This window comes from Diorhabda sublineata, chromosome 3 (genome assembly GCF_026230105.1).
Source record: "Diorhabda sublineata isolate icDioSubl1.1 chromosome 3, icDioSubl1.1, whole genome shotgun sequence".
Lineage (NCBI taxonomy): Eukaryota > Metazoa > Arthropoda > Insecta > Coleoptera > Chrysomelidae > Diorhabda > Diorhabda sublineata.
In genome coordinates, this window is record NC_079476.1 from 11794021 (window position 1) to 11817561 (window position 23541).

The 23541-nt window shown below is 31.7% G+C and overlaps 1 protein-coding gene across 3 annotated transcripts; it reads left to right on the forward strand.

The window, feature by feature from the left end:
• Nucleotides 1–1141: 1141 nt before the first annotated feature.
• Nucleotides 1142–22409, forward strand: LOC130440972 (uncharacterized). 3 transcript variants are annotated; one of them, XM_056774394.1, is made up of 4 exons: nucleotides 1142–1348; nucleotides 1409–1629; nucleotides 17536–21872; nucleotides 21944–22409. In XM_056774394.1, the coding sequence occupies exons 3-4, from the start codon at nucleotides 17756–17758 to the stop codon at nucleotides 22027–22029; spliced, it is 4203 nt and encodes a 1400-aa protein (XP_056630372.1). In that variant the 5' UTR covers nucleotides 1142–1348; nucleotides 1409–1629; nucleotides 17536–17755; the 3' UTR covers nucleotides 22030–22409. The 3 variants fall into 3 exon arrangements, with proteins under 3 accessions (XP_056630372.1, XP_056630373.1, XP_056630371.1); XM_056774395.1 differs by having other exon boundaries at nucleotides 1148–1348; nucleotides 1517–1629; XM_056774393.1 differs by lacking the exons at nucleotides 1142–1348; nucleotides 1409–1629 and having other exon boundaries at nucleotides 15983–21872.
• Nucleotides 22410–23541: the final 1132 nt, after the last annotated feature.

Below are 23541 nucleotides of genomic sequence, written 5' to 3' on the forward strand. Positions count from 1 at the left end.
AAATTACATAAAGCTTATGAACGAAATGTTAAAATCTACAATCTCAGAAGATAAACCCTGTGATAAATTCTGGCACCGAAATAAAGTTTTATCTAATCAATCTAATTGTAGTTTTCACTTTTGGGCTCTTTGAATATGAGATTTAGGTATTATAAATTGGTGGATGATGTATAAAAGATTTTCACTCTGATCACTTTCTCGATTTTTTTTGTTGCAAAATCTAATTTATGTCCGCCCCTTTAAGTTGTGAATAAATCATTCTAGCTTGTGCAAACAGCTGATCCTTTTCGTTTCTCCCTACTTATTTTCTTTCTTTCATTTCATACTATTTTTTTTTCAATTTGTAGAGGGAATGTGCAGCGTTTTCATGATTTTCTCTTTGTTTTGTCCCAAGCTTTGTATTACATATTTATCTTATTTATTTAGAACCTACCTTTTATCAAACTCAAGTTATACTATATTTCTCTTGGAACTCATATACCAAAATTTCTATTAACATTTTGAGCTCATTTTCCTAATAGTCTTATTCATTACCTGATATTTAATTTGCATTTTTGTCTTATTTATTAAATTTTACCTTATTTTTAATATGTTCTAAAGTAAACGTTAACTTGACAGCCATGTATATAACACAATTCCTAGATTTCACTATATTCCTTTTGGCATTTAATAGCCTGATAATCCGTCTTTCTATTTCTATAGTTCATTTTCCGAATTTCCCTTTGAAAACAGTTTGAAATTGAACTATTCTCTCGAATTGTACCTTTAAAAGATATTTATTTATATCCGAATGTCATTCAAACACCTGTTTGACTTTTAGTCTGCGTTGTTTGTTAGGCAAATTTCCGCGACATTTCTGGGTACATGTCTGACTTTACTCTAGAGTATAATAATTGTGCACTACCGGATTATTCATTTGTAATTATTTTAATTCAATTCATTCCATTAATACACTCTTGTATATTTTCGTCTTAGTTATTTTATGGTAATCAGGTTTGCTCCATTGTGACATCTTCTCTTTTCAAATTAATACTCAGTTTTCTTCTGTGTGATGACACAATTTTATTGGTGCTCCCTAAGAAACGACTTTGAACTTTGGTCTGGCCATTTGTTATTTTTGGTCACTTCCAAATATTGGTCACTTTTTTGGAGGAGGAATGAAAAAGGTCCTTGCCTCGTGTCTTCATTTTTCAAAAGTCGTTTTTTAACTAAATCATCTCCATCCATTTATAGTTGGATGATGGTTTGAATAATTTCTTTCACTGTATTGTAAGAACGTGCCTTAATGTTATTTCTCTGAATCCGAATATGTCTTGTGGTGATTGGAACCTCATGTACCCGCTATAAGGTAAATATAATTTTTCTTTATTTTGTTTCACGCCTAAGTGAAATTTGTATGATTATTTAGGGTCCACCGACGGGGTTGATACAATCCCGTTCCCACGTACCGGAGTGGTAATTCCTGTCCCGTTTTTCCTAAAAGCTATTTACCTACGCTTGCTGTCTTGTTCTGTAGGTATTTTGCACTGTTACCTCCATGTTTTGGCTCTTAGCCTCATTATGCTGCCGTCATTCATCCAGGAGACACCTTTGAGAGAATCACAGTAGTACCAAGGGACATGGACTAAGGTCAGTATTAAAGTATTAACCATTACGTTGCATTTGAAAGAACTATATCTACTTTGTATCTAGACCATGAAACCATTAATTTATCTTACCTTGTAAACCATCCTTATCTTTTATCTTGTATATTTTGAATATGTTTATAAATTAATTGATTTTACCTTAAAATTTTTAAAATCCTTAGATTAATCAATCAAAATTCTCTCTTTTCTCTACAGATTTATTTTATATAAATGTTTATTATATCACATCTTAAATTGAAAAATAATCTTCCTTCTCTTGAGTTAAATTCATCTTTCTATTTTTGTCTCGAATTTAACTATTCTGAGTTTAGAGATTTCTTATAATGAAATAGAATTTGCCTTATCTTGCGATATTCACAATTACAACTTGATCTTGACTTTTCCTAACTTAATAGAGTAGTTATGACCTAGTATATTTTGTCTTGCCTTATTTAAGGATTTTCAAACTTGAAATTTAAATCCGAATTTTTATCTTTTCTAAACTTGAATTTTTTTGTTTAAATTTGTAAATAATTTGGAATAATGATTTCGTAAATAGAATTTATTTTACCTCATAATCAACTGACTTGATTGTGCCTTAACTAACTGCTCAATATTTAAGATATAAAGTTTGATTTAAATTTTTTTATCTTGTCCTGATTAATTAATTAATTAAGATTAATCTCCTTGATACTATTTTATGATTGTACATATCAAATTTTCTTAATCAAATTGGAATTAATAATGATTTATATTCTTAATTACTTAACTTATGAATTCACTTATACCTTTCGTAAACTTGTACGGCCCTATAACTTACCCTTTTATATTTGCTAGCATATTATTGCCCCTGAATTGAGCTCATTCCATGTGCATGTAAATACTCCCCTTTTTATTTTATTTGAAAAATACTGTTAATTCATCTTGATGACCATTGAGGCCTAGGGATTTTAACTTTAAAGTTACTTTGTAATTTATTTACTCATTTCAAAAAGGTTTAGTAATACATATTATTACTATTTTGGAATTTTGATTTAGTAATATTATTACTATTTTGGAATTTTGATTTAGTAATATTATTACTATTTTGGAATTTTGATTTATTTTCAATTATTTAAAATTTCATTATTTTTGATATGTTAGGGTGATTGTTAGACAAGCTAATTTTAGCTTAGCATTCCCGCAAAGGAATTTGTTTAATTTTTTTTATCAATCATTTTCTTGTTCTATTTTCCAAAATGGAATAAATAACTTTGTTTGTTTAAACTTGAATTTTAATTATCATTATCCAACAGATATTTTCCTATCTAAAACTTTAGTGCTGCTAACATGTTAACATCGACTATATAAGTGAATGGTTTTCTGGATTTTGATTGTTCAGGGTAAATCAATATTTCTTTTTAATATTTAATAAAACCAGTGCCGTCCCAAATCAAAACCTTTACCTGATAAGATGAGATCCACACCTTTATACTGCTCATGCTGATCTAGGTGAGTTCTTTGTATTCCAATACAAAGTACACTGCAGTACTCCATCTACTTTCTGAAATGAGTAAGTTGTGTTCTAAAGAGAGGGATGTTCTCAAGTTTTCTGTTCTTTTTTTTCTGAAATTCATAAATTTTAACCTTTTTTGGATCATTATACCTGGTTCACATTTGTCCAATTCTCTCCAGTTCCTCTTTTTCAACTATGAATGTTAACTCTTCCTCACATGCATCTAAAAAGGAATATTTTCAGATAAACCCACTAGCTTACTACCATTTGAAACCTGAAATAATTTTATTCGACAATTCGTTATATCTTGGATACTAGTGTCGATATCATCTTTGTCAAATATCTCAAAAGGTTCTCATCCCTTTTATAAAACAAAAAATAGTAATAAAAAAAATTGAGCAATTTTAAATTTTCGATTTTTTTATAACTAAAATAAGCGCACCTAAAAATTGGAAATATTATAAATTTATCCATGGAAAAATCTAGATAAAAACATAAATAACTTTCCCTCTCACTAAAATTACAATATATAAAACAAATATTAAATATTAACAATAACGTTTGTTTACAATCGGTTTAGTTTGACGGGCTTGCCGGTTATAAAATGGCTGCAAATGCGCATACATGCATACAATTTCAGTTACTGAAAAAATCATCTGCTTCTTTTCTGTATTAGTATTAATCCTGTGGTGAAGACTGATTGGTTTCTAAAGTGCCGTTTTGATTAATAATGTAGTCCATGTTATTTCAATCGGCCAGTTAGATAAAATTTCCACACACAATTTCCACAAGAAAATAATATATATATATATATATATATATATATATATATATATATATATATATATATATATATATATATATATATATTATATTATTTTCGTCTCGAGCAATTGCTATGGGTCCGATTTGGTTCAAAATTAGCATACATGGCTTTTTTGGTGGCGGATTGATGTTATTAGAGTTTGGTTGAAAACAAATGAATATTTCGAGGGGTCGCAGTGCAAAAAAAGTGGTTTTTGACCTTTGCTCACCTCTGCAGGTCAAACGAAAAGCGACTGAAAAATGAAATTTCACATGTAGGCTCAATTAGTTGCGAGATGATTTCCTGTCTAAGGTCGAAACTTTCCATCTCCACCCCTCTCCATTTTATGGTCATTTTTGTTATATTTTCTTATTTTTTGGCCAGAAAAAGTTTAACTAGAGGGTTCGAACTTCGCATGCAAGTAGGGGGGATGTTGAAGAATTGTCTTTCTCAAGTTCAAAGTTTTCTTCTTCAGTTCTTCTAGCGAAATCATTTTGATCGTTGTAATTGTTGAACTGGACCGCCTCCTATTTAATGAATAATACGAGTATGATCGTTGCTAGGGTTATTTTTTTCACTACCCATTTTCGAAATTTCTTGTCATTATGACAATTTTTTCTTTGTTGTCAATTGGAATTGAACCAGAGAGTTCGAGACCACCATTGAAATTATGAATTTTCATTCGAGAGAGGGAGTTAACTTGTGAAATGAAAAGTTATTGAGGAATAGCAAATTTTCCATATAAAGAAATATGATTGAGAATTGATATCATTTCCAAGAAATTCATTTTATGGAAAGATTTGATTGTGTATTAGTTATATTCTTCATTCGACGAAAAATTCGACTTTCGTGATGGAGCTCTGCTGCTCACGGCTTTTTTTTATTTATACATAATGTGAATATTATGAAATTTTATAGTGTCGTCAGCTTCTTCTATGTGGGGTTCTTGAAAATGAGTGCCATAACTCCTTCCTCCTGAAGTTTCAGCTTCCGTGGTGTGCAGCTAAGGAAGGTGAACATCTTCGGATTAGTTTCTTGCGTCGAATTATTTTAAGGGCCCAATATAAACATAGAAGGATTAGGAGACAGTAAATTATTATCGTCCAAGTGCTTAAAAATTAGAGTATTTCTGAAAATTCTTTCTCGAAGGGTGTTGAGGTCATCTAGGTCTATTTTTGGAAGGCTAAAATTAGGAATCTTGTTAATGACATATTCATGATTGGATATGTACAATCTCTGGATAAAAATGGGTTGGCTTTCAGCTTCTATGGGTCCATTATCTATTATAGCTTCGGAATTCGTGATAATTTGACAGAATGCCGGGATAGTGGCTAGGTAGGTACCAATGTAGTTGATGATTTCATCTTGTTGATGACAGCTTAATCTGATGTTTGTGTTCTTGGGAAGGACGACGATCCACTGGTTTGATTCTTCGAATCTTTTTGATAATATTTGAGAGTTACTTAGGAGCATCTGACGGCAGGTGGAAGAAGTCTTGAAGATTTAGAAGTTGAACTTCGCATGGACTGTTGGAGTCAACTCGTTGTAGGTTCACCTCTTGACACATATATTCTTGTCTAGCTAATTTTACGCATGGTTCATCCAAAAGTTTGTAGTACAATTCATTTTTTAATATAAATTTATTTTGAAGAATGATAACCTTCAACAAATGATAAAGCTCGAAATCAAAAGCATAGGTTACAAGTACATGTAAAATATATGTGATTTTGTTGTTTCTTATGTAATAAGAGACTTTAATTAAATTTTCAAAAATTGGGATATTGTTTATTTTTAGTTTTATCGGCAATTGATCTTTATTGACATTACTGTATAGTCTTTCTAAAAGTTTGAACAATTCGCTAGGTTTTATTATACTTAGGTGCATGGTCCCAGTTTTTGCAAATGATACCGAATTTTCTATATCTTGTAATATTGAATTTAATATTTCGTATAAATCAAGATTTAGAAGATTACGTCTCTTATGAAGGTATTGGTCTCAAAGCTAGATTGATTGTTTCCAATTTACGTTGTGATATAAATTGATTTTGGTTTATTTGTTGAATATTCTTATTAAGTTGTCTATTAGAGATATTGCTACGGAATTTTGGGTTTTTATTTTATCACTTAATTGATTTTGGTTTTGTTGAAGTTGTCTAATAAGTGTGTCGTAACGTTTTCGGTCATTAGAGTCTAAGTTTCCACTAATAGTTTTGAAAATTGAACCGAGGCCATTGATTAACCCTCGTTTGGTTCTGTTTTCATGAGGTAGTAATTCTGCTAATTGTGTTTATATTTTTCTTTCCCCGCAAATTTTAAGAAATGTTTGTAATTAGTTATTTCCTTTTGACAAATTTTGTTTCTGATTGCAGTATCAAAAATTTGTATTTGCTTATTTTTTAAATTTTGAAATTGTATAACTATGGGATTTATATCATAATAATAAAATATTGAGTGATAGTATTCGGTTACTTTTACGATGCCAAGTTTCAAGGATAGTAGACCAGAGTAATCTTGGAGGTTTCTATGTGTAATTATTTCTTTGAATCCGAGGATTCCGGGTAACCTGAAATGATAATTACCTGTCAAATGAATATATTCTTTTTAAAGGCCGTTTTATGTTACTCATGTGAATTTTTGCGTGTTTTGCCGTCGAGACTACTTTGCGTTTGGTATTTACTGATTTGATACTTAACCGGCTTATGAAATTTGTTTATGTTTTTCTGTCTCTTTTTCTTTTTTATAAAAATCTTTTGGTTTGCTACAAATATTTCAGGACTTTCTCGATTTTTATTTATTATTTCTAATCGATTATATTTTTGATTAGATAAATCAGCATTGATATTGGCATACAATAATTTAGAACGTTCTTTATGTTTATTAACATTAACAGTCATTGATTAGAAGTTTATCGATCGCGGTATCGAATGAATCATTGTCAGTAATATGTCCATTATATCCATTGGTTTCAATTTAGTAGCCGAATGTAATGTATTATTATATGCTATTATAGCATTTGTCATTTTAGTTTCTATAGGTGTGTTGGAGAATTCTTCTGAATTTAATAGTCTTAAATGCTCTATTATCGTTGAATGAAATCGTTCTATAATTCCGTTCGATTGAGGGTGATCAGGGGAGCAAAAATGAATTTTAATTTTATGTTATTCTAGTAATTCTGTAATGACTGTTTATTTTTAAATTCCGTGCTATTATCGCAAATAATTTCATTTGGTATACCGTGATGGGAAAAGTATTTTATCAATTTGTTCGCCATTTCTGTGCCAGAAAGTACATTTAAATGGTATGCTCGGGCATATTTCAATATCAACTGTCGTTAAAAATTTTGAGTTTTCAAAAGAGATGTGGATGATTTCGAATGGTTTATTCGCAGTCGGTGTCAAATTCATTTTCAAATTTACGGGATGCCTATCATATTTGCACTGTTGGCATATTTCACACTCGTTAATATATGTTTGAATAGATTTTCATTAATTCTACGGTGGTTTGATTTACTTTCGTGATAATTTTTTATTATTTCTTTGATATCGTCCTTGTTTGTGACATCTAGTAATTTTATGGAACATTTTTTCAGTTTTATGGATGATGACTTTAAATATTTTTGCAAGCAAGCTGAGAATGGTTCGTAAAGGCCAGGATCTTCGAAGTATAGATAATATTGAATATTTGGAATTATATATTCTTTAATAAGATTGATTACATCGTTTTCAAAATTATTTTTAAATAGCTGAACTAAGAACCGGTGTTTATTGTCAAATAAAACGATTCTTTTTAATTTTGCGGGTGAAAGTAAAACTGATTCAAGGAATATTTGATTTTTACCATAATTAACAGCACATTCAATCGACGGTATGCCTATAATTGGATTTTCATCATAATTCGAATGTATTGTATCTCTGCTATCAGTTACATCTTTATTTTGTTGGTCGCTAGAGTTTTTCTGAATGTCGTCTTCTGCAATTGTTTCTTCAATGTCGATCGTGGTGTCATTTATTAGTTTATTGGTAGTTGGTAAAGGGGCATTTAAAGTTTGATTCGTTTGTTCGGACGTACTAGGGTTATTGTAATAATTTCGCCTAAAATTTCATCGACATCTCTCCAAAATGTCTTATCGTTCCAAAATGAATTGGTATCTTTAGTATGGAGTTCTATTCGCGATAAACAATCTATATTATTTGATTTTTCTTTTCTATAGAAAATTTTATAGTCAAATTCTTCTAATTTAATTCTCCAACGAAGTAATTTGGAATTTGGTTCTTTTAAAAGAGTTCAACCACACGAGAGGCTTATGATCTGTTATTATATTGAACTGACGGCCATATAAATATGGACGAAAGTATTTTGTTGCCCAAACAATAGTAAGTAGCTCCTTCTCAATTGTAGAGTACTTTTGCTCTGAGTCGTTGAGTGTTCTTGAAGCATATGCTATAGGGAGATTTTGTTCGATAGGACCTTATGATAAGATAGTACCTAGTGCTACATTAGAAGCGTCGGTAGTAAGATTGAATGTTTTATTGAAGTCTGGATATTGTAATATTGGTTCGTTAGTCAATAGAGTTTTACAAATCTCAAAACACGTCAAGTATTCGTTGTTAAGTTCAATTTTTGCACCTTTTTTTAAACATTTCGTGAAAGGTTTGGTTAGTCGTGCAAAGTCTTCTAAAAGCGTTCTAAATGTTCTTGTAAGGAGGTTGAATACACAATAATGTCGTCTAGTATATTATAGTATATTATCGGCAACACGTTAGAACGTTGCTGGCGCATTTTTCAATCCAAAAGCTTGCGCAGAAATTCCCAATGGCCATTTTCAGTGTTAATGCTGTTTTTTCAATGTCCTTTTCTTCCATCTCGATTTGATGGAACCCACTAGCTACGTCAATTGTAGAGAAGTATTGACAACTGCCCAATTTATTAACTAGTTATGTAATATTTGGTAGGGGGTATCGATCCTCTATATATAGTCTTCTCGTTTAATTTCTTATAGTCAAGAACTAGCCTTCATTTTTGTTGATTACTGGCATCTAATTTTTTGCTTACGACCCATATAGGGGAAGACCAGGGTGAATTTGAAGGCCTTATAATATTAGAATTTACCATTTTTTGAATTTGATTAGTAACTTCTTGCTTATGTATGAAAGGGTATAAATAAAACAGTCCTCTGTCACATTGAACAGTCCTCTGTGTTATAAATTTCCAGAGGACTGTTGCACAGAGGACTGTTATTTTTACGTAAAAAATGTCATACCACGTATAAGTTTAAATATTAATTCATAACACAGAAACAGCTATAAATTATCACACTGAGCAATTTTTTTTGTAAAATAAATATAATTAAAACACATAAAATACCGTAAAATAGACTTACCAGAGGAATGTTCACTCAACACTACAGAGACGTGGCTCCCATACAGACGCGGAGTTGTCATTGGGAAAAATGGCGGCGACTTGTTTAGGATGGCAACCGAGCAAACTTCACTGTTAATGTAGCCACAATAGTGTTTAATATTTTTGTGACGCGATATTCAAATTGTGACAGAGGACTGTTCAAAAATGTATCGGACAAAATTCAAACACTAGTTTTTAGCACAAAAAAATTCTCTAAAATTATAATTGTTTTTTGTTCACATGCATTCAATATTCTTTATGTTCATAGAGTAATAAGATTTCACATTTTTAAATACAACTAATAAAAACCAAACCGAATCATACTCGATCCAGAATTAGGACATAACAGAGGACTGTTTTTAGTGGCTTTTAGACCGAATTTATGAAATGATTATGATTCTAAATATTGATTCAGCTTGGCTCCTTAAATAACAGGTTATAGATTATGTGTTATAAATAGAACTATGCTTTAATATAGCCAAAATAAAAAAAAAACATGCTTGGACCATGATTTTCCTGTTAGTAGAGAAAGGCCCAATTAATTATAATTATGCACGTTCAGAATTAGTTAAGGGCTCAATATTTTACAATGCAAAAAAATGCACTTTCACTTGCCAATTGAAATCAAATTGATATCATCTTTTCCCACATTCTTCTACAATTTGTGGGCTTATTTACTGGAAAGTACCTTCTACTAAGTGCTTAACGACTTTTATTCTAATATTTAATTTGGGGCATGCTAAATACTATTTAAATTTTGCTCTCTCTCTAGTAGAGAGAGAGAGAGAGAGATTGCTCTATCACATGTGTTAGATGAGCCCAGGGAACGGGACCATTTTGATGGAATTTTTAGAAAGAACAGAAAAAAATTTTGTTCCTCTCGCCAGTTGAATGAAGATAGATTTAGTGATGTCAACCATATAAAACGTAATGATTTTAATTTTTTAAAAATAGGTACTAATTTAATCTCAAGCTTCGTAACTATATTAAACTATTTGCAAAGTAGAGATAATCTTTGAATGATTACTAAAATGTTGGCTTATTGGGTATTTTATTAGGATTAGAAGCCTTGCAATACAAAGCCAACCATTTTGTACATAATTTTTTGTAACAATAATTTCAGAATATTTTGTTATTTCTCTGTGAAGTAATATTACAAAATTGAATAATTAAATTAATAAATAGAAATGAAAGGTTTTTGGAAGAATTCACTAGAAAATTGTTTGAGAAACACAGTAAGTAAATTTTCAAAACATAAAATGAGGAACAAAAATTCCAATGCAAAATAATTTTAGTAATGACTTAATTTAGAAACAGAATCTTCCTTTACTTAAGTTCTCCCAGATTCGTATATCCTCTTTTATAGACCTCGATCTTGACATAACCTCAAAAGTAAAAGTCTAGGGGAGTTATGTCAGAAGATCTAGGGGGCCAACGTGTAGGGCCATTTGTATAGCAATCCACCTATCTTGGAAAGGTCTTTCCAACAACATTCAGATTTCGCGTACCTGATGGGGAGGAGCTCCCATCTTGTTGAAAATGAATTTAGTTACGTGCTTCTAAATTGAGATTATTAAAATATTCTTCCAGTACCTCTGACAGCATATCAACGTATCTCCTGCCTGTCAAAGTATGTTCATAAAAAACTAGTCCAACTATTTTGCTGCCAATTAAACCACACATTAATACTGAATTGTCTTTTCTTGGAAGAGCAATAAATAAATTTTCTCGACACCAATAGTGCATGTTCTTATGATTAAACATATCCCTATTTGAAAAATTTACCTCGTCGGTCCATAAGATGGGTGGGGAATTGTTTGATGGGATGGTGTAATGATTGTTTATGTTGTTTTCATCCATGTTCTTTGATTTTGATAATCATATTTTCGTACTTAAGCCAGTGCTGTTTGCAATCAGATGAACATTATTGTATCTCGGATAAAAAACAATTGAGAGGTACATGAAGATAATTTCAGAGCATTCTTTAAAATAAAATGCAATAGGATTAAATTTCACAAACATTTGTCAGCATTTAAATTATTATAAATAAGATTATTGTAAATAACTTCTTAATGAATATTGTTCATTCAAGAATGAATATTGTTAGTACTGAAAAATATAATTCTAGTTTGATTTATACTATTCAAATGTTAAATTCCTTGTTATGAAGATTAATGATTTGCTTACTTAGAAATGGGTATATGAGGTTATCGATTTGCACTATCAAAATAGAAATTTGTTTCAATAAGAGAAATTAATTTTTTCTTAGTCACAATTAGTACAAGGCACTTGATATATAATATTATTTCTCTGTTTTGGTGTTTTAGATTTCAATTTATGACTGAAATAATTCAATAATTGTTGGGTAAGTCCTTGTACATATGGCAAGGAAAAATGTTTTATGTTTCGTTTCTATTCTATTTTTTAATTGATTGTAGTGTCTGTTTATCCTTTTCTTGAATATGTTGTTTATCGATTTTTCCGGATAACTATTATCTTTCAATGCAGCTTTTGCTTTTTGAATAGCTAAGCGTCTAAATTCAGGATTTGATAGTTGGATAGATCTACGACGATACGAATTGGAGTTCAAATATCTTGAGGACGAAGTTGATTTCGTATACTATTTTGATTCTTTGGTACGACTGTAAAGCAATCATCTACATATCGGAAAAAGAATGGAATATTTATATCAAGTTTTCTTAGGACCGTTTTCTCAAGATCTTCCATTACCAATTGTGCTATAACACTTGAAATGGAAGCTCCCATAGCATAACCATCAATTTGTTTGTATATTTCATTTTCATATTTGAGGGTAAGGCTTTGTGAATTACCAATTCTTTTTGCATCTCATGGTGAAATAAAAAGTTGTTCTTCCCAAGATTGAATTAGATCATTAATTTGAATTGATAAGAATCCGTAGGGTCTTGTTTAATTTTTTTGTAACTTGTCTTATCATTTAATAATTTCATCATTTTGTTATTATAATCTTCTGATTTCATAATAAAAGTTTTATTATATTTATCTGCTTTCAAAATTTTGAAATTTTTTTGGTTTTGGTTGCTAAATTCTTTGGTTTTAGCTATATTTTGAGGTTTGATATTGCTCTGTCGCCGTTTGGTTTTTTAATTTATTTTTAAAATTAGTGATAATATTATAAGTATCAGATCTTATTTTATTTTCAATTTCGTTATTTAGATAATTTAATATTGAAGAAAAATTGATAATGAAAAGTCAGATACTTTTTCTAGGGCGTAATTACCGGCAAACATGAAAATATTTTCAGTTGATGTTTGTTGTTGTAAACCCATGTTTTAAGTTTTTTTTTATATTGTTATTTGTAAAAAGAAAGATGCTGGTAGAGTTAATCCATTTACTGAGCCTACTTTTAAGAAATATTGTATTACGTTCCATATTGGTCATGAATCTAATTTAAAGTACAGTCATGTGATTTTACATTAATATTCGAAGTTAACCAGTTTAAAGAAACAATATAATGCAGAAGGTTGTAGGAATTCACGACAGCAGCTGGTATGTGTGATTTGGTAAATCACAATCTCACTCAAAATTGAAATCCCCGTTTAAGTAGTATGACGAAGAAAGGACTTGGTGCTATGTAATAATACAGAATGAAAGCCATCTTGGCCGTTCCCAGACTCAGTTTTTATGTTGGAAGTTAGAAAAACTAAAGTTTGTGATAAAGGAACCGGCACCTGTTTGCTTCTGTGTTTTACTCAACTAGAACGATCAATATTTCACGTCACCGCTAGTATTTGGTTAAAAATTGTAGACTTACTTCATAGTTTAGCTGTCGCAAGTAACCCCATAGGTGTGCTGCTTGATACACGAGATAACTAGAGGTTAAATAAAGTGATCGCCAAGGAGAATCGTAAGTAGATATAAACCAACTGCTGGACTAAAAACTTATTAACTGTTTCATTTTCTTAGTACATTAATTCTTCTAGTTCTATGTCGCCTATATAATTCAAATTTTTGTGAACAAATATCGAATTAATTATATGGCTTTGTTTTGGTGAAATGTTACAAAGTAAAATTCGAGTAGCATTGTGAATAAATGACTGTACTTAAAAATTATATTCGTGAGGAATTTTCAATGTAATCCAATATTTATTTTTAAAGTAGGCTCAGTATATGGATTAACTAAACCAGCATCTTTCTTTTTACATAGTACACACGACGCACATTTTATATTTTCATACAATATTTAATTTAAAAAACTACTTTAGTACTAGTTATTTTGTAAGAAATAATTTTTTTGGGTTTACATAAGCAATATAAAAAAACCTTGAAACATGGGCTTACAACAACGGAAATTGACTAAATATTTTCACTTTTGCCATTTTGCTCCAGAAAAAGTGTCCGACTTTTCGTTATTAATTTTTATCGACAACTGTTGAATAATGTACCCATTATACGTCTGCTTGCGCGATCTTAATAATACCCATTCATTCCGGCAGTGATTAATGAATCATAAAACACTGCTTCCAGATGTTTACTAAATTTAGTTATATTATATTATTTTGCTTTTAAAAATAATTTCAATTTAGATCTGTACACATAAAAAATTTGACTTAAACCTCGTAACATTATTGCGTGTTTTAATATTTCATACTGAACACACTTTTTACACTACCACTGCACCAACACTCACAATTACACTGCCTGACGTACATATCACCAAGTATACCAGAAATCTCAACTTAGTTGTAATATCAACGGTTCCAGAGATTCCAACTTAGTTAATATTTCAACAGAACAACAGAAAAACAAATGCTTATACCGTTTTCGACTAAATTTTTTAATAGAACACCCTGTATATTTTTTGCTGAAACTTTTACAAATTACTCACAGAATATAAAAGCTCTTATATAGCATTAGTCTAAATATAAAAATAACGAACTTATTAACTTATTCATCTCTCTAACAAGTTGGCTGTGGATATTTATTTTTTTAACAAGTTGGCTGAGATAAACTTCAAGAATAATCTAAATATTTTATTACAGTATAAAAAACAAATACAAAAGTCTAGGGGAGTTATGTCAGGAGATCTAGGGGGCCAACATGTAGGGCCATTTGTATAGCAATCCACCTATCTTGGAAAGGTCTTTCCAACAACATTCCGACTTCGCGTACCTGATGGGGAGGAGCTCCCATCTTGTTGAAATTGAGTTTGGTTGTAATACCAACGATTCCAGAGATTCCAATTTAGTTAATATTTCATGTCAAATTATGTTGAAAAACAAAATAAACATGGATATAGAAAATGGAAGTGCCATAAAAAATTATTCACAATGATAATTTACAATTATCAATTGTAACTCGCGGAGGTCGTGCATTGCTGCCACGTCGATTAAAGTGTTTCTATACAACATAAATATGATAGACATAAGAGAGGCAACTATTTTGTCCAAGTTTTGATGTGCACTTATTTTAGGTTTTGATATTATTTTGTTGTGTTCTTTCACTTCACTTTTATTCAGGATATTGCTTCAATAATTGTAATTATACTTGTAGATATAATGTGTACAATATCACACAAATGAATAAAACTTTGCTATATATATATATATATATATATATATATATATATATATATATATATATATATATATATATATATATATTTATTATATTTATTAAAATACTCCAAAATATATTTCAAATGAACATTATTTTTTATTAATGGAAACGTTATTAATACAAAATAAATTTATGTTTATTTACTTACATAATAATTATTAATAGTTACATTACAATTGTTAAAATTCATGCCAGGGATAACTTTGTCAGTCTCTGAGTCTGATTGAAAATCATGGGACTTGGACTGGCACTAGAGCTACTACAAATCTGGGTAGATTTTCCAACGGCTCTATTGGTTGAATTTGACCATGGGTTTCTGGAATTTTTAATTTTTCTATCTTGATTTTATGATCTGGTGTGAGTTTCATGGGTACGGCTTCTGGAACGGAAATTTCTTCGATGGTTTTCTTCGTGTAAAGAACACCTTCAATAACAATTGGTTCTTCAGTTAACAGGACACTGGTTGATCGGATCAATTGATCTTGGATTTTAATAAGATGGCTATTCCTATTAATATGACTTGTGATGTTTCCTGCACCAAATTTTCTGTTGCTATGCATTTGGTGCAGTTATTTACATTTGGAATTAGGCATCTCGATGAAATAGGATTTGTACAAATAATATTTTCGTCTCGACCAATACATTTTTTCATACCATCTGTTGTTGGCATAGAAATTAGCAGGTAACAGGCAACATAATGTGATCTTCTTCGTTGGGTATAGGATAAATTCTGAATGTAGGATAAGGGTTGATAAATTGGGTCTTGATTATTATGAGCATTGTTTTGGTGATTACGCAGATAAAAGATTTAGAAGATTCTATGAGTTCATAGGGATGTTCATCGTTAATAAGAATGGCATCTTTGGAGTAATTTTGAATAAGTTCGTTTTTCAAAAATAGCAACTCCTTTAATGTGAATAATTCAATATTTGTTATATCTAAATGGGAGAGGGGATTGTTCTAATTAGTTTAATGATGAATTCGTTTACGTTCTGAAGATTAATTGTTTCATTGTGAAGAGCAATATAACCGTCTAAATCAGCAGATAATTTCTTATAGTAGGGGAGCCCAAGCGGGGATTTTTGAAGTGACTCGAGCGTGTCAGAAAATTATATAGGGAGAATCCTTGCATCCTTTAATGTACCTCTACCAAGTATGAACCCTCCATATGGTGGGGTGTGTTGAGGGGAACCCGACTGATTGGTAAAAAAAAATCGATCCATAGAAAAACTCGAGCGTGTCAGATTAAGAAAAAGTTGATTAATTACATTGAGAAGATTGTATATCTCAATAATCTGACAATTTGAGTGTGACATTAAGAAACAAGCGAGTTTCGAAGTTGTAAAAAAAAAACGTCACCTTGAAATATTCGAGCGCATTTCAATTTTTTTTTATTTTGAAGGAAACACTATTAGAATTACAAAGAACTAATAATCTGACAGTTTTCATGGGGCGATGTTAGTAGAATCGTGGAGCAAAGGTGAAGCGTACAGCGGCTGAGAGCTGTGTATTCCCCACTCCGCGTCTCACTTTTTTTCTCGCTCTTTCTCTATCTCTCACTCTCTCGCACCGTCCCTAAACTAACGTTTGCCGCCATGATGGCATCTCAGCTGATCACAATAGCGTGCTCGTTTTTGGTAGACGCTCGACGTTTTCGTTTGTTTGTGGTGTTTTGTAATTGTTTTGTGAATTTAATGCGATTAGTTTTACATTCATTACAATAATGAGTAACGTAAGTGTGAAATGTGTTTTTTGTGCAAAAGAAACTTGTGAAAAAATTAAAAAGTTTACTCCAGAAACTTTAAAAAAGTGTATAACTATTTTGGAGTATCGCAAAGCGAAGCCTGTTGTCAGAAGATCGAGCAACACTTATGCTACTGTTGAACTTTCGGAAGAAACATCATTGAACGATGGCTATCATGCCCAGTGCTATAAACTTTTCACAGCAATCAAAATACCATCAGATTTTCGAAGCCAAAATCAAATTACTCCAGAAAGTGAACAAGCACGTGTTGATGCACCAGAACATGCTGGAGAGAGTCTCGATGTGTATACTCCCAGCATAATACCTGTTGTTGATACAATAGACGAGTGAGTGTCAATGTATTATATTATTTATTATCTATCGTATTTCACAGTGTTAAAATGAAAAAAAATAGAACTAATCGGTTGCAATGTTATTAATGTATAATTTAACGTGGGAAATAATGATCCGATACAAAAATTCATTAAATAAAAGTTACCAGAAAATTAAAATTTGTGACCAAAATGTATGTTATAATTTTCGAGAATTTTTTATTTTTTCTTCGTAATTTCAAAATTCATATTTATAATTAATAATTACAACTGTTCGTTCATGAAAAAAAATGTATTTTGTCATTCTGGTTTTTTTGTTGCTTGTAATATGAAAATTCTCACAGTAATTTTTTTTGAAAATTAAAATTTTGACGACTTTCATTCAAAAATTTATTTCATTTATGCATAATGTCACCATAATATTAAATATTTGACATCTTCATTTATATTCATTTTAAAAGTCTTCGAAATTTAAGATTTCTAATTATTGAATAACAATAAAATGATAGTGCTAATTATGGGTCAAACATTTTCAGAGCGGGTCCATCAACCAACCTTGAGCCTCACTCGGATGATTGTGATGATCCATCAGATGCAGATGAACAGGTCATCCAATCAGATTTGCTGCTAAGGGAGTGTTTCATTTGCAAAAAATCGCGAAAACGCCGTCATGGCCGCGATGTGCCATTAGCAGTAAATAAATTACGGACAATTGAATTATTAAAAAGTGCAGCTACAGAACACAATGACATTGAGATGTTGGAGAAAATCAGTTCTTTTGCGGATACTTCTGCAATTCCTTATCATAAATGCTGTAAAGATCTTTATTTGCGAGACATTAATAAAAAAGAAGAAAGTGATTTTATAAAGAAACGCAAGGCTTCGAATACAGCTTATGAATTGCTGTGTGAAATGATAGAAGAATTGGTTGTTGAAAAAAATGAATGCCTTTTTTTTGATCACGTAAAAAAAGAATACCACAAACTATTAGTTGAACAATACAAGTTGTTATCGGATTCTATTAGCAGCAGTTCATTTTCCGATCGCCACTTAGAAAGTAAGATCATGGGTACTTTTTCGAAAACGATCAAAATTATTTATGCTGAAAAAAAGAAGTTTCTTGCTCCGATTTCAGCTGATATTGTGGCATATAGTGATTTATTTAGAAGCATGGCAATGAAGGAGACAATTCGTTCGGTTGCAGCACAACTCCGAGAGGAAATTAAAAATTGTACGACAACAAAATTGCCTGATGATTGTACTGCTGAAGATTTAATTAAAGGTGAATTAGATTATGTGCCAGAACTTTTAACCTGCTTCTTGGAAACATTTGTTATTGGCGATGTTTCGCATCTATCGAGGGAAAAACGTAAAATAAGGAAAACAAATAACGATCTAGCAATTTTTTCTATTGGACAAGATATGATCTACGCTGCTTCAAACCATAAAATCAAAACTTCCAAACATATAAGTTTAGGTTTAGCAGTCAAAAGCTTGTGTAATAGCAAAAAAATAATCAACTTGTTATCTAAATATGGGCACTGTTGTTCGTATACTACTTTGGAAGAATTAGAGACCGAATTAACTTTTTCTACGGCTAACAGTACCTTCGTGTGCCCTGAAGATATCTTACGTCGTCCGGACTTAAATACGGCAGTTGCCTTCGATAACTTTGATCGCTTCGTCGAAACACTAAATGGAAAAGATACTCTTCACGATACAGTGGGGATAATTTTTCAAAACGTTGCTCCAAATGCAGATACAATGCCTTCAATATCTTCAGCTGCCAATGAAGTTGAAAATCTAGCTTCTAATCAAACTGTATGCAGCAATACATCAGAATCTACGCTTCTAACACCGAGAAACCGGAAACGCCGAGCCTTTGAAGAAATAACTTTTGAGATGCGCCCATTTACAAAAATATTAAAAATAGCAACTTGGAATGAGCTTGACATTTCCGCGCTTAACAAAGATCCTGCAAATTTAATTACAGCTAAACAATTAGATATTATGTGGATGTTGTCGCATAAGCTCAATGTATATGGTACTCCAATGTGGGTTGGGTATAATAGTAAAATTTACATTGATAATTCACCTGTCCAAAAAATTTCGTATTTGACTCCCATAAACGAGTCTCCCACTAATCATTCGACAGTTTTGAAAACTTTAGAATTGTGCCAAGAAGTTGCAAAGGAATGTAACGCTCCATACATTCAGGTTACATATGATTTAGCTATAGCTCGCACGAGTTATTGCATACAATCTCAAGAATCTCCAAAATTTGATAACATTTTTATTCACATGGGGGCTTATCACATCGAAATGGCTTTTTTCAAAGCAGTTGGCACTTTTATTGAAGAATGCGGACTCACTAATATAATGACGGAATCAGATCTAATTGCTGAAGGATCAGTTTCAGGTTTTATTACTGGGAAAAATTATAATAGATGTAAAAGATTACATTCTATTATGGCGTTATCATTGCAGCAATTTCACTTTCAGTCTTTTTTGGAAAACACGAATTTGACTATCGAAGATTGTGTAATTGAATGTCTCACTGATTTCTCGCAGCTTCAAGATAGCTCGCCTCAAATACAGCATCCAGATACACAAAATCTACTCCAATTATATGATCAATATACAGCAGAAACTTTACGAGGCAAGCACGGTAAAACGGCACAATTTTATGCTATGTACATTGATTTTATAAATCTTTACCATTTATTTATCAGAAGTATAAAAGTTGGAGATTTAGATGCATACATTTATGTTCTTGGAAAAATCGTCTGTTTGTTTTTCTACTTCAATCAACAAAATTACAGCCGGTGGCTAGTGTTTTATTTAAATCAACTTCAACACATTAGCAATACACATCCAGGTCTTCGAGAGGAAATTGCTAAAGGCTCGTTTGGTATTAGGAGAACCCAAAAACCCTTTTCGCGGATCCCAGTTGACTTAACGTTAGAGCAAACAATTAATGGTGAAGCAGCACGTCGGCTCACGGGAATCGTGAACCTGACGAGCTCTATTTCTGCCAGACAACGTTGGGCACGAAATCATGGAGCTCGAACTCGAATTATTTCACACGTTTTAAATCGTGCAGGGATGAGTAACAATAGTGAAGACGTCGCCGCAGACTTACATCCAGATAGACTCAAGGAGCATCAAAAGCAAATTAAAGCTTTCATGCATAGCATTGAGCAGATCACCAATCCCTTCACTTCCTCCATAGACAAAGATAATCTATATAATATTTCTACAGGACAGGCTACTAGCCAAGAAGTTGCTAATTGCTTGCTAAGCACTGTTTCATCTGGGATGTCTCTCCGCGATCAGTTTATAACGGAATGTAATATGAATCCGGATAGATTTCACAAATCTCTGAAGAAAAATCCAATACTTACTTTTGCAAGTGTAAAGAAGAAAAAGGTTATGAAGATTGGAGAAAAAGTTCATGAGGTCACACTTCAGCGGGATTTATTCGGTAGATTATTAGGTCTATCTCTGGTTGCAAACTTAGATCTTGGAAAAGTATTGTGTTTTCCAATAACACCAGTCCCGTTATCACTATGCCATATAGATGGTTCTTTTAATAAAACTGCAAAATCAGTACTGGTTCAAGAACTAGAAATGAGAATTGAAGAAATGGAACAACCACCACCCCAGGTAGACTGTGGAATCGTAGATGGCTTCTTCTTCTTAAATACTTTTAAACAAATGCCGCGCAATTTCGGTGATTTATCAAAGAAAATTTTGCAAACTCTTGTAAAAACTCCAGCAGATAGTATAGCCATTATATTTGATCGTTACTTCACACCTTCGATAAAAGATTGTGAACATGCTCTTCGACGCAATATAGATGACAAAGATTTTCATATTGCCGGTCCTCAACAAAGCAGAACCTCTGACTTCTCCAAAGATTTAAAAAATATAAAGTTTAAAGAAGCATTAGTGAAATTTCTTATCGAACATTGGGCTAAACAGGAGATGAAATCAATTATTGGTAATAAGAAAATATTTCTAATTCATGATTTATGTTACGTGTACTCTGTTATCGATAACGAATTATCGCGAATTATTGATCATGAACTGTCATGTCCCGATCATGAAGAAGCGGATACAAAAGCTGTATTTTTTGCTTGTCAAATGGAAGAAGAGTCTACTGTCACCATCAGAACCTCTGATACAGATATCGTGGTTATTATGTTAGCCAACATGGAACATATGAAATCGTCTGTAAAAGTCTGGATTGATCTCGGAGTAGGGAATGCACGCCGATATATCGACATTTCTGCTCTTTTTACGAAATTGGGCCCACTTGTATCAAAAGCACTACCAGCTCTGCATGCTCTAACGGGATGTGATTACAACCCAGCTTTGTACAGGCGAGGTAAAAAAAGGCCTCTACAGATTCTAATGGGATCTGTAGATATACAAGAAGTATTTGCAAACTTGGGCTCTGAAGCATATAATATTGAGGCATTATCTTCCACCGTGGAATCGTTCATCTGCCATTTGTACGGGTTTAAAAAACTAGCTGACGTTAATATTGCTAGGATTGAAATATTTAATAAAACGTACAAAGTAAATGATACGTCTCAACCCTTTTCACTGAATGTGCGTAATTACGATGCTTGTAATTTGCCACCATGTCGATCGGAGCTGCAACAACATTTATTGCGAACGAAATATATTGCTTGTTTGTGGAGGAACGCTCACAATCGTATTCCTACGGAAATGTCACCACTAGAATACGGATGGAGAAATGTGGATGGAAAATTGGAGCCAACTTGGTTCCTAGGAAACCAACTTCCTGAAGCGTACGAAGACATCGTCATAACACCTGACATTTTAGGAGATACTTTAGATTCAGGTACGTTTTTTTTCCATATTATACTATCATAACATAAATATAACATTATAATGTATCATAACCATTCTTAGTTATAGAATCACGAGATGACGAGGACGTCCAGGAAGTTGAAGTGGAAACAAACTTCAAAGATGAGTCTAGTGGAGATGAAGACTAAAATATGTATTTTAAATTTTAATGATCTGTAATTTATTATAAATTGTAATGATCTATATTTAATTTTTTATTAATAAATTATCCAATTTCTGTACGTAAATGCGGAGATATTATTTCTAAATTTCCTTCAAAATGGTCAGACTAGCGATATCCCTCTATATAATTGTCAGATTATTATTCAGGAGAACTATGACATCAACTTGACCCTCCTGCATAAAAATCTGACGCGCTGGAGTATCTCAAGATCACCTTTTTTTTTACATATATAAAAATATATTATGAGTTTGTGTCATGTCCAAATCGTCAGATATTTTAATAGGACACTTTTTAAGCTTTAGTTGACATACACTTTGAATGTCTGACACGCTCGAATAACTTTTTTTTTTTTTTCCAACTGCTCGTTACGGCCAGCCCCCTTGAATTAATCGTCAGATTAATATCTAATAGTTACCAGAAATATAATGCGCGTACATACTGTAAATGACTGACGCGCTCGAGTTTTTCTAAAAATCGATTTTTTTTTTACTAATCAGACGGGTTCCCCTCAACACACCCCACCATATGGAGGGTTCATACTTGGTAGAGGTACATTAAAGGATGCAAGGATTCTCCCTATATAATTTTCTGACACGCTCGAGTCACTTCAAAAATCCCCGCTTGGGCTCCCCTACTATTAAGTGCAGATACAATTGCAATACTATTATCTAAGGATTGACCGAACGAGATTTGATTATTAATTTTTTTTTATAATTTCGTTCTCTTTCAACTGTAGCTGTTATATGTGTTTTTAACAAAGTTAAATCTGAGTCATCCTGATTTCCTGTGATGTATTTTATAGTTGTAGCAAGAAAATTAAAAAGTGCTTTCCTTTGCTTACGCGTTATTTTATGAAGGTCATCAGTTGCTTGTGCACGTAGGTGATTATATTGGGCATATAGGAGTGAGAGAGGTCCGCCTTTGATAGGAGTTTTGAAGAAATTAATTATATCAATAATTAAGATTTCGGCTAATAAATTTAAATCTATATGTAATACATGTCTATGGTAATGTGAAATTTCTTTTGATTTTCCTAATTCTTCAGCATAATATCCTTTATTCGGAATATTAATTGTCGGATTCTTTTAACAAACTTCAGATCGGTACTAGTGTCTTTTTGATTTCCGGTTTTATAGTTGTATAAGGATATTGTAATTTTGCGCGGTGTTTGTTCTTGGATACATACAAGGTTTCAGAAAGGTTTATCTCTGGTATACTTTAGGAGTTTTTATTTTGTTCATTCAAAATTTGTTCACTATTTTCTTTTTGTTTATTATATAAATCTTTATTAAAAGGTTGTAACTCGTCTTTGTGTCTTTGATTATACGTTTCATATATAGGAAGTTCAAAGTCAAAATGTATTTCTTCGGCGTAATAATATAATATTGAAAAGGGTGAGTAATTTGTTGTAGAATGAATAGATTGATTATAAATCAATACGGCGTGGGTAAAAATATCGTCTAGAGAATCGTTTGGA

Excerpts from the sequence above, each read along its gene's own strand:
- LOC130440972 (XM_056774394.1), top strand. The coding sequence starts at position 17,756 with ATGTTGGAGAAAATCAGTTCTTTTGCGGATACTTCTGCAATTCCTTAT. Across the intron at positions 21,873-21,943 it reads AGGAGATACTTTAGATTCAG|TTATAGAATCACGAGATGAC; the intron begins GTACGTTTTTTT and ends AACCATTCTTAG.